The sequence below is a fragment of the Rhinolophus hipposideros genome, assembly GCF_964194185.1.
Source record: "Rhinolophus hipposideros genome assembly, chromosome: 16".
NCBI classification, from domain to species: Eukaryota; Metazoa; Chordata; class Mammalia; order Chiroptera; family Rhinolophidae; genus Rhinolophus; species Rhinolophus hipposideros.
Window position 1 is genome coordinate 23,349,068 of NC_138062.1, and position 15,659 is coordinate 23,364,726.

At 39.2% G+C, this 15,659-nt stretch overlaps 1 protein-coding gene and 1 long non-coding RNA gene across 3 annotated transcripts in view; one reads left to right on the forward strand and one right to left on the reverse strand.

The window, feature by feature from the left end:
* Window positions 1–5,592, reverse strand: part of GATB (glutamyl-tRNA amidotransferase subunit B) — an 85,477-nt gene extending 79,885 nt beyond the window's left edge. The window contains exons 1-2 of the mRNA XM_081076753.1: window positions 5,292–5,592; window positions 2,958–3,108 (exon numbers count right to left, since the gene is read on the reverse strand). Of these exons, the coding sequence (XP_080932879.1) occupies window positions 2,958–3,108; window positions 5,292–5,467 (327 nt within the window). The 5' untranslated portion in view covers window positions 5,468–5,592. The remainder of the gene's footprint in view (window positions 1–2,957; window positions 3,109–5,291) is intronic.
* A 31-nt stretch (window positions 5,593–5,623) lies between these two features.
* LOC308509138 overlaps window positions 5,624–15,659 on the forward strand; it is a 28,411-nt gene continuing 18,375 nt past the window's right edge. The window contains exons 1-2 of one of the 2 annotated variants that reach the window (XR_013995130.1): window positions 5,624–5,708; window positions 6,158–6,345. This is a non-coding gene — a long non-coding RNA (uncharacterized lncRNA). The remainder of the gene's footprint in view (window positions 5,709–6,157; window positions 6,346–15,659) is intronic. The other variant, XR_013995131.1, reaches the window with a different exon arrangement.

Below are 15,659 nucleotides of genomic sequence, written 5' to 3' on the forward strand. Positions count from 1 at the left end.
TGTGTCACTGGAGCCAGTATGATGGCTGGCTCATGGTTGGCATCCAATATATGTCAGTTGAGTGACTGAAGACACAGAGAGAGGGAGAATCAAATGCGTAAAAAAAGATACACACATGATCATATTTTCTCTTTAATGGGCCAGCAGGGCAAATGAAATTACATATAGACCAAATGTGGTCTACAGAAAGACTTTACACTGTAACATAAATTCTTTGGGCTGCCTTTTTCTGTCTTCTTACCAGTGTATCTGATAACTGGTCACCATTTTATGTACAAAATAAACCAAATGAAGAGTCAGAATATCAGAATATCAATCACCATCTCCACAGGGCTTAGAGAAGGACAACTGTTTAAATGTGTCAATATATCTTAAATCTCTATATAGGTAAATTATAGAGTTTTAAAATGGTATGGGAGTGACAATGTTGTATTCTGGTAGTTTTGGTATAATTTTGCTCCCATACTAAAATAGGTCTTTTAAAGACAGAAACACTTCTGAAAAGAGGCAGATTAGCTCTGTCGAGAGAATAACCCTTTAGGCTACTCGAATCATGAGTGCTCTAGGCTCTGAAGAGGAAAAACAAATCCCAGCTTAAGCAAAATTGGAATTCTAGCCTTTGAGTGTCACTTAATGTACGCCAAGCTCTCAATGCTCCAATATCCCAAACACCTTCACTGCTTTATTAACGTGGATTGATATGGGTATCACTGGCAAGTACCTTCTTTGGTGCATAGCCAGAATTCTTTCAAAGCATGTCGACATTTCAGTTATTTTGAATTGTCTATAATATTTGACCACATTTAGCCACAACTGAAGACCTCATCTATAGAGAACATGCCTATCTGAAAACAGATCTGTTTCTAAATGTGAACTATAATAAGTACCTTGTTAGATACTACATTCCCAGCTGGAAAAACCTACAAAGAACTTAGAAGTTATATCTAGTCTCTTGATAATGAACTATCATGTGAAAACTAATGTTTTGCACTCAGAAGGAAAAAGGAATGGTGTTGTGATGAACTGCTTTCCATTTCATTTTTCTGAATAGATATTACTTTATTTCTATGAAAGCTGAGTGTCTGCCCAAAAATGAACTCATACATTTATAAGTGAAAAAGTGTCTCTTCAAACAAAAACAATCTCTCCATATAAAGATGCTGTAAGCAGGAGGGATGGAAGGACAGATACCCTTACACTTGTCTTCCCCCAGTCACCCAATAGCAAATAAAGGTGACCTTAGATATTGTTTGCACTGATGGGGGTCCTCCATGATAAAAAGCACAAGGAAAAAATTATGAGCTAGAGACACTGCCCCAATACAATTCAAGCCCCGGGTACAGCAGGCACATTGGAAGCACTGCCCATAACCTTCCACACTGGGCAGTGACTCTGAGAAAAGTAAACCTCTGTCCCTGCAAGCCTGCCAGTGCTCAATTCAACCAGCTTCCAGTTGTATTTTTTTTTTAATTTTTTTTAAATAATTGTTTTATTTTTTAATTACAGTTGATATACAATAGGATATTAGTTCAGGTGTGTAATAGTGATTAGACATTTGTATAACTTACAAAGTGATCACCCCAATAAATCTAGTACCCATCTGATACCATATATAGTTATTACAATATTAGTGACTATATTCCTTATGCTATACCCTTCATCCCCATGACTATTTTGTAACTACCAATTTGCACTTCTTAATCCCTTCACCTTTTTCACCCTGCCCCTAGCCCCTCTCCCATCTTTTACCCCAACAAATCTAGTATCCCTGACACCATACATATTTATTACAGTATTATTGATTATATTCTTTACGCTATACCCAACATCCCCATAACTACTTTTATATATATATATATATAATATATATATAATTATATAATATATATAATTATAGTTGGAAACCCCGTGGCCATCTTGTGGTTACCGACTGTTTTTAATCCCCTCACTATCCCCCTTATCCCCACCCCCCAGCTTCCAGTTGTATTTCAATGTTAGAGAGTCTGGAATTCACCTATGACAATCCTCCCACTCCCTCATCACAGCCATATATACACCTTCCTCCAAGGACGGCAGGAAACACCACATCCAATTGATACTCTATGTCCTGGACAGACTATGAGCCACTTATTAGCACAAATAGTCACACTGTTCCTTCCATTCCTTTCTTCAAAATTCCACCAACTAAAGGAAAATATATATATAGTAAAACATCTTGCTGATGAGTACGCTGGACACAGTCAGTCCTTGAGTTTAACTGAAAATGAGTAGATAAACGACTAGTTAATGCATATTGTGATTGACTTACTTCTCCATTTGGACTTTTTAATTGTCAATAACCATGATAATTATCGACCGTACACTGTTATGTGGGATATCTGCTGCTTCCTTTGACTAGACTCTTCCTCCTCCTTCATTTACCTGCCTAACTTCCACCTGGCTTCTCAGACAGCTCAGACCCCACCTCTTCCAACACCCCTCCCTTAACCAACCACACCCCTACCCCAATTTCTCACAACTATCCTTCTCTTACTTAATTAGTTGTCCCTCTTCTTGGTTCCAAAGCCATGCTCTCTGCATGTTACCTTCACAGAAGTAATGACACAGCACTCTGTTTATAAGACACATCTCCCCCACTAGTCTGTGAACCCACAGGCAAGGATCAGCACTCATCTTTATTTTCCAGTTTATATCACAGTGTCTGATATTTAGTAGACATTCTATAATGTGTGTGAAATGAGTGAATAAATGTATGACCAACATCAGATGATGTTTAGGCTTAGAAACAATTATAGAGATGGGTCTTTAGAAAACATTTAGTCCACCCATTTCATCCAAAATTCCCTTAACAAGTATTTCTTAAGAGCTGTGCCAAGATAATAAAATAAGGAAATCATTATCTATGTTCAATAAAACAAATATTTTCTAATGAAAATAGGATGAAATAAAAACCTTACCGGCAAAGTTCCAGGCAGAGATGCATCAAAAAAAGATACCAAAGAATTTGGAGGTGCTGCAAAGTGGACTTGAGATCCAGAGAAAAGTTTAGAGTTGGAGGAAATCTGGGCATGAATTTCCAAACCTACCACAGCTGCCCATTCGTGTTCACTAAAGAGAAAGATATAAGAAGTAGTTAGCATACATAAATTTCACCATACATAAATTTCTATCTATGAACCTAAACCACAAATGTTAATTTCCTATTCGTGTTTTCAACTTATTAAAATTTTACACCCTTCCATTAAAAAAATGTGTCATATTGTATTGGCGACTAAATAAAAAACAATTCAGAATGAACACCTACAAGACTGGTAAAATAAAATTCATGTACAACATGGCATAAGGCGAGTTCACTGTACAAACAGGAAGGTGATAGAGAAAGGAAGAATTTGGCATCTAAAACAATTTAGAAATGGGTATCAGGTAGCAACTGCTGGCTGACCAGTGAAAAGCAGACTTTTCTAAATAAACTGTCCTTTATCAATTAATCACTCAGCAAATGAAGAAAGCTGATCTTGCGAAAATTTTTAGAATTATTATAACATCAGGATTCTACTACTAGAAACAATGATAGTTGCACAAATAATGATAAATATTTGAAAAGGAAGGACAATTCTGTCATATTTTGAATTCATTTTATAACAGTGGGTAAAATGACCAGAGTGACACAGATATAATTGATCACTACTAAATGATATTCTTCTGGAAACTGTGCAAAGGAAAACATTAAACCATCAGATGTGGCATTTTTTTGGTACCCCAAATCAATTTCAATTCCCAAGATCTAGTTTCAGATTCCTTTGCTTGTTTAGCCTTGATTGCTATTAAATCTAAGAAGCTATTAAACACTATAATAATCCCTTTTCTGTGGCCACTTCTATTCTATTGGGTCTCTATGAACATTCCATACACAGGTCTCTCCAGGTTCTTACAAGTGTCCCTCTGAAACCCACGTATCCCAGACAATTTGTAGACGGCCTGTTTATACATACTGTCTTCACATTTTGTCTGTTTCTATCTTGCTGTTCTACCAAGCAATTTTTTATATTACCATGTTTCCCCGAAAATAAGACCAGGTCTTAAATTAATTTTTGCTCCATTAGGGCTTATTTTCAGGAGATGTCTTATTTTTTTCATGTACAATCCACATTTATTCGATTACAGTCATGTCATCTTCTTCTAGAATATCGTCGTAACGTACTAAATGTGTCCATCTTGCTGAGATCTTAACTGGGGCTTATTTTCGGGGTAGGTCTTATTTTCAGGGAAACATGGTACCTAGATTTTTATTTACATGTATTGGATTTTCGTTCAATCCTTTCAACACATGAAGTTCTATATTTATAGTATTGTGAGATTAATTCCTTTTTAAAGTTTGGAAGCACAGCTTGTAATTTAGAGGAATTAAATGATGAGTTTATTTGAAATTTGGCATTCACTAAAAATATTATCCAAAGTATTTTTGCAATTGCACTACATGGGAGAAAAAAATACTTTCAATTCAGTGAGATGATCTAATTTATGCAAAGCATAGAAACTGAATGCTTCTGGACATTTTCCCTCTGTCCCTCCAACTGAAAAGCAAAAGTAACGCCAATCTAACTATGTCAAAGGAAAAACACAATATTGGACAAGTGTATTTAAAAAAGAAAACTACGCTTTATATAATGAAGTATAAACAGCTGGTCTGAAGATATCCAGCAAAATAAGCAAAACTCTCTCTACACAACCAGAGGGACGCTTTCTTGTATTGGCTGCATCCTCTTAGGTCTAGATACAAATGTTCAACATGAAATGCCTCCACAAACAGGTGGTATTTTCTGACTAAGGACATTGAGCCACCACCATTCATTCAGCTTGTAGGTCAAGGCTCCCCTTCTACCTCTAGAACACTGCTGGCCCATTGTAGCGCTAAATAAATAAATGTCAGCTAAGTAAGATCCGGCTTCTAGTTTCACCGACCCCACTGCTGGTGCTATTTAGTAGCTGACTGAATCCACTCTCGTCTGTGTGGCTTTCGATTCAAGAAAACACGTGCGATCTTATACTTGCATATTTCCCAACACATCTCCCTCCCTGAGCAGAGTGGTTTCGGGGGGAGGGCGGGGCTGACCGGGGGCCAGTTGTGTGCTTCAAGGGCTGCAAGTTACAGCCCAACAACCTCCCCCTCTTCAACACACACAAACTGAAGGTTGGGGTGTAGTGGCCTGAATCATCGACGCCTATCTCCCCAGTCCCGCGGTTCTCCCATCTCACACTTAAGTGGGGAGTAATGGTACGAAATAGTATACCCTTTCCTCGGCTTCTCGGCCGTGATGAGGGGCTGCTGAACCACTGAGCTCTGTCCCCTTTTCCCGCTGGACCTGGACCCAGTCGGAGTCCCTGCTCCGTGGCGAGACCCGCGGTTAAGGCAGGTTAAAGCCCAACGCCTTCCAGAACATAAACGGCACAGCACGGGCGCCGCCATGGTCCCTGCAAGTCCTGGTCAGGTGACACAGCCACCCTCTGGCGCGAGGCTCTCTGGGAAGTGTAGTTCTGGAAATGGATAAAGCGCTATGAGCTCCCACCGGAAGACTACCACTCCCGGGGAGCACTGAGAATCGCAGGCCGCCGGAACCCTGGCGGGGAGGGGGACGGAGGGATAGAGGAGAGCGTAGGAGGGTTTCCGGGTCGGACGGTGTGACTCCTCCTAGCGGGGAGCTGCAGAGGTTTGTGGCTGTGAGCTTGTGGATGAGTTTGCGGAAGAGCAGGTGGTGTGGGCGGTGCTAAGCTGAGGAACCTGGCCGGGAGTTTATACTCCAGTTAACCTTTTGAGCTCCCCTGATTTTCTCCGTCTACTCTCCCATTCCACACACCAATTTGTGTATCGATGCAACAAGTGCTTATTTGCATGCCTCCTATATGCCAGGCACAGTTCTTAGGCACTGGGGAGGCAGCAGTGACCAAGACAGTTTATAGCCCCTATGCTCACGGAGCTTCAATTCTTGGGAGAGGAGACATACAGAAATGTTAATAAAAGTGGGGTACTTTCATGCAGGTATTACGTACTACACTTAAGCAGAAGTGCTTAGAGACAGACCTAGGTTGAGCCTTCAGGTGCATTTTAACTTACAGGCAGAATTCGTTTGATTGCACTTTGCTTTATTGCACTTCACAGGTGTGGCGTTTTTTGTTTTTTTTTTTTTCATAAACTGAAGGCAAGACCCTTCACGGCAAAAAGAAGACGCTCGCTGCGACACTCTCCTTTATTATAGTGGTCTGGAACACAAACCCACAGAATCTCTGAGGCATGCCTGTACTTGCTTTACTATTCTGGGCTGGAACTGCACCTTCAATATCTTTGAGGTATGCCTGTATTCTCCTTTTTGTTCTTGGCTAGTATTTGAAACAGTCTTCTTACATGCGAGGCAGCCTTGATAGCAGATACCATCATCCCGGCTGACTCACGCCCCTTGTTGAAACTCCCACTGATTTCTTGAACTTGCATGCAAAATTCAGAGGAACCATCCAGCCGTTCTCTGTTATACCAACCTATTTTAATTCTCCACATCGTGCTTATGACCATCTGATGTTTATGGGGAATTTGTCTTATTCAGCAGTATTACCAGAGTACAGTGTAGGCCCCTCAGAAATATTTGTTGAATGAATTAGTGCAGTGTGGAGAATGCATTTGACAAAGGATGGAGTGGATGTCCTTTGGAGTAGTTGCTGTTCAGGAGGGAGATAATGAAAGAGAATTGACTTATGTGAGATAGATTTTAGGAGGTAAGACTGAAGGACTTGGTGATGGATTGGGTATGATGATTGAAGACTAGTTTGAGTCAAGTAACTCCTAGATTTCTGGCTTGTACAACTGGATGAGTGATGATGTTATTCCCTGAGATAACAAAACTAGAAGAGAATTGGGTTTGCAGGAAAATAAGAGTTTGGTTACAAGAGCAATTAAGTAGGCATCACTGATGCCTGGCTCTCTATGGAGCAGGGGGAAAAGCTGCAAACTCTGTATACTTCACACTGATAGATTTTTCAATTATTGATCAATAACTATTAATTAGGCAGCTGTAACCTACAATCTATTCCCATTAATACTCCTGTACAGTTATGATATTATGCAATTTAATTCCCCCACGGAGGCAATTTTAGTTACTCTCCTTAAAATTGTCATGATGACTTTTTATATCATTTTTATTTTTTTTACCCATTATCATTGATCCCAATTGCTACACCAGAACTATTTTCCCATGACCAAAAATGAAAATGAGAGAAAGGACAGAGACTACAAAGTAGAGGTGAAGATTTGGTCTAAAATTTCTCTCTCGTTATTGACCTTCCTATCAGGTTCAGATCACTCTTTAATAGTTTCTCTCCTCTAAGTTTCCATATTTCCCACTTTTACTCTAGGTAAGCTTGCTTTCTCTTTCTCATTTAGCTCCTCAGGTTTTTCTGGCCCAGACTGGGGGTCAGAAGTGTTGTCTCTGATCACAGCATGGTTCCACCTTTCATCAGACTACAGAGGAGGGGGGAACCTGCGTATCTCGCAAGTGAGCATGGGTATCCTTTAGCCAAAAGGAGAGGGAGCTCCTTGCTACTTTACCACTGGTAATCAGCATACTTAGGAGGCAATTCGCTCCCTAACATGAAGAATTAGGGGTGTTTTTGACACCCTTCCCCGTAAGAGACAGCAACACACCTAATGAAAATCCTAATTTTATGTGCAAAATACACTATAATGGAAGTTCATCTTTGTTTACAAAGAAGTATTGTGCAGCAATAATGTATCTCTTCAAAGGCTCCCACCCCACCACTAGAGGGAGAGAAAATCCCATGGGTGTAAATGTAATGGGTTCCTTTCACAAATAGACATCTTCCATGGCGCAGCATATTGTGTGCACAGCCCTTTCAAAGTCCTACAAGAGCTAATGGTTCCTTCACCCCCGAGGTTATCTGTCATTTCCAGAAACGCCCATTGGTTTTCTCATGTTGGACCTAGAGTCTAGGAATGCACTGTTTTTCCAAGCACCCCTCCTGCCTTTCTCCTTAGCTAATCAGCTGCTCCCACAGACTCGCCCACCATGGGACCATTTCTTGCCATGCTCCTGCATGACAAATCTGATACCTGTCAGAACTCTCACTGACAGACAGCTTTCTAGCTGAGAGAGCTATTTTGGTTCCACTGAAAAGGTGGCTGTCATTGGGAAGACACAGAGGTTTTCATTTTCACAAAGCTCAGAAGGTAGCAGGACAGGGTTTCTAGCAAAAACATTTTCTTAGGGCGAGTTTCTCAGCTCTTGTTTTCCTCATATAATTGACACGGTACAAATAAATTTAGAACAATTTCTTAAAAAAGAGATGTAAACCAAGAGCAGAATTTCAAGTTGTTATTTATAAGCAACAGTAGTTAGGAAGTATGTCTAAAATGCCATGCTTGGTTTTGTTCAGTGTTCTTCAGAGAGTTGGAACTTTCTGGCTTGACTCAGTGTTTCACTCAAAATCCCCAGGTATCTATCTAAGCACATTGATTTCTGAGCGCAAATCATTTTCTCTCAAAACTAAGTTGTATTTAATTGTAATTACTCCATTTTTCATTCTTTTACTGGTTTGGGAATGGGGTATGATGTGAAAACATAGTATTCTAGGATTTATAGCATCTTCAGTAACATGGGTACACTATGAGGGAATGAGACAAGTAGTTGTAAGTTTCCATTTTTTAAAACGAAGTAAACAATTTTAATGGGAACATTAAAATTTCAAGTAAAATTGAAAGGAGATAATTTCTATTGTTTATTTTAATAACATATCATGGCAGTGTATCTAAAAATCTATTTGTGTACAATTTTGAACCATAAAATTGTGTTAACTAATCTATTCTTTGATAAACTATTTTTGTCCTGTGGAAAGAAAGGCAGTGCTTTAAAGGTGTTTAGCAAAGTAATAAACAGAATGCCCCTTGCAGTCTAACCGAGCTGCATGTAGATGGTTGTCTTAGTATTTCTTAACACAGGAAGGAGTTCGGTCCCTCTGTGGGACCGTTAGTTTCTATCTGCCTAAGGCTATAGCACCCAGCCTGCTGTCTTCACATTTTATGCCATGTGGTGAGGAAGGGAAAATAGCCAGGTCAGTATAAATTCTTTTTATAACGAGAAAAAAACAAAACAGCACTTAAGGTGAAGTACATACGAGCAAAATTGGCAACATTATTGTCGTGGCACTAGAGGAAGCCCTGTTTTTGAAAAAGCATTCTAAAAACATAAAGTTCGTTCTTAGAAAAACCACATTTTAAGACCCAGTTAAGTGTCATTATGGGAAGAAGAAAGCCTGGGAATATGTGCATGCTGGGCAATCGGGAGAACAGGATTCATTTCCTTTTATTTTACCATTAAGTCTTGATTCTGATAAAATACTGATATGGAGGGAACAATTGCTTTCTCTAGAAGATTGCTTTGAGGCAAAGAAACCTATACCATTTTCTTCTTTTCCACGGCAGGGAATAGGACACCCTGTCCACTGTCTTTTAGAGAGGAAGTGCTGTCTGGGGAAGATGAGGCCAGTGCGTTGCTGCTGTCAGGTTTGCCTGGCCCTCTTCTGTCTGGTCTCAAGAGATGGTTTGCTGTTTTCCCAGGCCTTTTATCTTCTAGAAATCTGACTAATCCTGGAAGCAAGCGGGAATTATGTATAAGAAAGAAGTTCCACTTCTTGAAATCAGCCGCTCCTCAGTAGAAAGTAATACCCGTAGGACATATTAGGCGCTGTGTCCCTGTAAGCTAAGTTTAGCATGTCGTCAGATCCCCCATATGCACTAGGAAGCTCTCTCTTTCATGTTTTGGAAGTGGCCTTCAAAATAACAGGCTTGCACACACACACACACACACACACACACACACACACCCATGTAAGCAGTATCTTATTTCAAGATCATGCACACATAATGATCAAGAGCTTTTGAGTTTTAAAAACAGATGAATGTTTTTGTATTTTGAATGGTTCTCTTGATTTTAAGTCTAAATATTTTGAGGATCAAAAAACTGATGTTAAAGAACTACGCCACCAAGACATATGAGCCACCAAGACATACGCCACCAAGACATATTGATGACATCTTTCCCTCAGTGAATGAACTCCTTGCTAATTGAAAGGAAGATGTAGGGTGGAACAGAAGAGAACAGAAAGCCTTATCTTACTCATCCTGCCCTGGAATCAGTGTCGTTACCTCTGAGTATCTGAACTGGGATCTCAGGATCTTGGCTGCCGCTGAACCAAGAATGGATGGGCTGCACAAAGCAATAAAGGCTGAAATCTCATTGGTGGCAGAGCCTTCAGGGCTCACTACAGTTTAACGTATGGCTGCTGAGAGGAAATTCAGTGTTCCATGAAGAGATGCCAGATTGAATTAAAATCAAGCAGCTCAGTTTAAACACATTAGCAATCGGATGATACAACGACTGAGATAAATGCAAAGAGAGAGACAGAAAAAAATTCCCAGTGATTCATGAATACTAATTAGGGAGGGAAAGACCAGCACAGACATTATTCATGTCTCCTTGGAGTCTGACTCTAGATTCTAATTCACCAATAAGATTTGATAAACTTGACCCAACATTGATTTCAAGTTGATGTTGATTCCACATTTAGACCAGCTTTGCTACTCAAAGGCATTTTCACTTCTCTCACAGGTAGTAAAAATGAAAAGAAAGGATATGAAGAATGGGAGTGGATATCCTGTTTTTCAAAAGGCGAAAGAAAGATTACATAGAATGCCACTCTAGCAAATAAGGGCCCATCTAGCCTAACATTCTATCTGTGTTCCCCCTCTAAAGCTGTTATCTTTATTTTGGTTGCCATAGTACATTGGTACAGTATCTCTGGGGAACATTTTGCAGTGATTCAGAGGCCATGATTTTCAAAATTATATATAGATTTATTAAATAAATGCAATACCTTTTACTTGCTACACCAAAACACACATAATCTCTTGCAATGTTCTCACAATTTATGAGAGTCTGTTTGACATTTCACAGTCTCTCAGAGTTTAGTGTCCTTAGCAGATGTCAAAATGAAGAATCTTGAGTTTAGGAAAGAAACTATTTGTCTTGCGTAGTTCTCTGGACCAGCAGGCATTTCAGATTGCCTGGGGCCTTTCTCTTGAGATCTATGACTAGAGGACATTAGCTGCTATGTAACAACTTCCCTTATAGAAATTCTGCTGAGTAGAATAGTAGCTTACTTCCTCAAGGAAGACCAAGAATATTTTTCTGTTGGCTTACCTTGTTTGCTATCTCTTTCTAGAAATGTCAACTAGACTTATCCATATGCCTTTCTGGTCTCTTTGCCCAACAGAGATCTAAGGTGTTACTCATTTCAAAGTGATAACACCCCGTTGCGTTGGTTCTGCTATGCAGTGGAGCACATGAACTGTGCTTCTCCCTGTAAGTAACTGTCGTCCATGGAGTTGAAAACATAACCGAGTATGTGTGTTTTGTTGGCTTCTATGGTATCATTGAACCAAATGTTGTGTATACGCTTTCTTCTTTCAAAAAAATGCTGTTGTTTATTTTTAGTCATCAAGAAGTAGCAAGCTTGGAAGTGATCATTTTCACTCTGTCTGAAATATAATGTGGCAAGACAGGCCAAATTACAGAAAACCAATTAGTTTCTGTTACAAGAGTCATATGTCCGAGGTCCTGTCCTGTCTCTGGTTACTATAGCTAATGCCTGTTCCTCTCCACAAGAATTCTTAGGAGAAAACCACCCAATGGTTATTTTTCTAGAGCAAAAACCAGATAAGACATCGGCAGTTAATCTTTGTTAATTAGGATAGAGGCATAAATAATCACTTCTCTTCCTATATTTTTAAACCACGTACCCTTGAAAGAGCAGTTAACATTTACTTTCTGAGGCCTAAAATTGCCAAATACTACAACTCTTACATCATGCTATTTTGATATACCATGTTTCCCCGAAAATAAGACCAGTCTTATGTTAATTTTTGCTCCAAAAGACTCATTAGGGCTTATATTCAGGGAACGTCATCCTGAAAAATCTGCTAGGGCTTGTTTTCTGGTTAGGTCTTATTTTCGGGGAAACACGGTAAGATAAAGACTATAATGTTTCCCAGGCATGTGGTTTCACCTAAGTCTCATCTACGTCAAGAACTCTTCTCTGTTATCCTGATATAAAATCAACTAACAAGTTCAATTGGACAAATATACGTAGGCCTACAGTTTTCATTATTTTATAATGTTATCTTTTCATTGGCTTACGGTTGAACATGTCTTTCTGCCAAGATAAACATTGCCCCAAATTTTCCTTGCTTTTCAGTTTTATATGTGTTTAGGTGGAGGGCTTTTGTTTCAAAGATTCATTTTGCTCTCAGATAACTTCTTATGTTACACCTAGGGAAACCACAAAGATCTAAAAACCAAGTGTATATTTTTAAAGGTAAACAACATTTATTCCTGACTTCGGAATATTAGTGATTCTGTTTTCCCCGTTATAGAACAGGGCAGCCACAATCAGCTAAATCTTCAGTTAACATTGACTTGCACTTAAAATAAAGCACAGATGTAGAAGAACTGTTTTAAAGAGTCATTGAGCAACATAAAACTTGTAGTAAGCCAAGTTATAACTCCTGTGTTCTCTAGGGCTCATAATTAATTTTTAAAAAATCAAAACACTTTTAAAAATAGCCTTCTGTATTGAATTCCAGCATGTTGCTCCTTTTTGTAAGGCCATTTCTGTAAAATGCAAGTTTATTTATAGATTGCAAGTGACTCAAAGATATTACAATATAAAAGGAAATGACACACTACAGCCTTTGTTCAGGGCTGTTTGGGGTTCTCTGAGAATGCTCATTCACTCAGAGGATTGCTTGTAATCTTTTGAAACAAAAGGAATTTCATAAATTAAATTCCCTGATTAATTTTTTTAGTGATTGGTGTTAAACATAATAATAAAATGAAGAATTCTGAGAGTAAAACCAATTAACATTTCATAAACTTTATTGCTCTAGATATGGCTTACCCTTTACTTTTATGGTTTCCTTCTACCGTCTTCCTGGAGAACCTGACTACCTTGAAAAAATGAGCATGGCTAACTTTCCCCCATCCTTCCCGTCTGTTTCTTCCTTTTTTTCCCCTTCACTCAACTTCCTTCTGCTATTTATTCTCCATCTATTCACTAGCCCCGACTAGGTTACAGACACCATTCCAGGGCTTACTTTGTCCTATTCTTTATGGATTTGGTAGAAAGAATATTTTTAACAGTCTATAGTAGTTAAGTCACGGCTGCTAGAGTGGTGTCACTCTTCTATAGGAGACTCTTAATTCCATCTGTAATCATAGACTAGCTTACCGTTTTATAAAAACTCGTGTTTGTGAGGTTGAACCAAAGATGAACATTCTCCCTATATTTTCTTTTAAGAAAATTCTTCAGCTTGACTGAGATATAATTAACAAATAAAATTATAAGATATTTGAAGTATACAACATGATGTTTGGATGTATGTATACATTGTGAAAGGATTCCACCATTGAGTTAATGAACACACCCCTGACATCACATATTTGCCTCCTTTGGGGAGGGAGAACATTTAAGTTCTATTCTTCCAGCGAATTTCAATTATACAGTACAATATTATCCCCATGTTCTACATGAGATGCTCAGACCTTATTCATCTTATATCTGCAAGTTTGTACCCTTTTACCAACCTTTCCCTATTTCCCCCATGCCCTAGCCACTGGCAATCACTTTTCTACTTTCTGTTTTTATGAGTTTGACTCTTTATTTTTTTTGGTTCCACATGTAAGTGATGTCATGCGATATTTGTCTTTCTTTGCAGTAGCTTATTTCACTTAGCATAATGCCCTCAAATTTCATCTGTTGCAAATGACATGATGTTCTTCTCAAGGCTGAATAATATTCCATTTTACGTATGTACCACATTTTCTTTATGCATTCATTTGTCAATGAACATTTAAGTTTCCATACCTTAGCTATTGTGAATAACGCTGCAATGAACATGGGAGTACAGATATTTTTCAAGATAATGATTTCATTTCCTTTGTCGGGTATATATTCAGATGTGGGATTGCTGGATTATATGGAAGTTCTGTTTTTAATTTCTTGAGGAACTTCCACTTTCCAACAGTAGTTGAATATTCCCATTCACTACACACACATACATACATACATACATATACATACATATACATACGTATATATGTATGTATATATATATATATATTTATATATATATTCATTTGGATATATGGGTATTGTAGAGACAAATTTTGCAAAAGAGATTCTGTTCTACTAGACTGAGATTTTTGAGGACAAGAACCATATCTTGATCATGATTCATATCTTTTCCATTTTCGGAACTATGCTAGCTGTACTGGCCACCCTATACCCGCTGCTCCTGGGAATTATTTCCTCTTTCCCACCCACCCCACCCACATGACTATGTTAGGGATTGCCAAGCTGAACTAGGACTCCATACCAGGGCTGGCTACAGAATTTATGGGATCAAGGACATTACAATGCAGAATTCCTTGTTCTAAAATTTTTTAACAGTTTCTAGATGGTAGCAGCAGAGCATTAAGCCACGCATGGGATCCTTTGAAGCATAGGGCCTTGTGCGACTGCACACGTGGCATGTCCGTGAAGCTGGGTCTGCTCTGTGTGTGCGCGCGAGCGTGCACACGCTCACACACACACACACACACACACACACAGCCATGTTTATTGGGTCCTGGGGTAAGGGAATATTTGACCCACGTAAGACCGATCAGAACCCTTTCCTGGTTTATTTGTCTGTACCAGAACTAAGAAAAGAAGCTTGTTCAACTGGGTAAAACTAGGACCTGTCAGCAGTTTTGTTTCTAGCCATGGGAAGAAAACCATCCATGTGCCCAACAATCCCTCCGCTATATCTCAAACATGTGCAGGGGAATTTTGTACATGTCCCTCATGTCACCTAAGGTCCTGATAGCCTGCCAGTGTTCCTGCACATCTGCAGGTTATTATCCACGAGCCTTGAGGCTGAGGAGGCTGGATCACATGACATCTTGAACATTTTCAAGGTCTGTAATTCTCGGAGTCTGTACTCATGGTCTGTAAGACTGACATCATCTGTAACCATAATGTGTAGGAATACAGAAGAGTGTGTAACTCCTCACTTCTCTCAGCCAAGGTTCACAGAACAGTCTTTTGCTTATACCTCGATGGTATAGTGACCACCGAGATGAAAACAAAACAAAACATGTCCCTTTAAGGCTGGCCATCAGCCAAGGCAGTTTTTTAGCAAGGTGATTCTGAGAGCTTCCTTAGGGGAAAATTACTTAGGTCTAAGCAAAGAAGACCCTCATACCCCAGGGAACCTCTGTCTCCACAGTTTCAGTCTCTTTATCCTTTTCCCAATAGTACAATTCCAAAGAATTTTCTCAAAGAGGATTCACAAAACACTCATAAGTGAATAAAGATTGGCTCCTGTCAGACCTCTTAACTGGCATTCTTCTGGGAGCGAGCTTTAAACGGCATCTTTCAGGGCAAGGCACAGTCCCTTTCCATGGACTGGGGTCTGGGCTTTGGCAGTTTCTCAATTTTCTTTAATCACCATTTTATATTCTTCAAGGAAAGAAGCAAGGATAAGGATTAGATGAAGG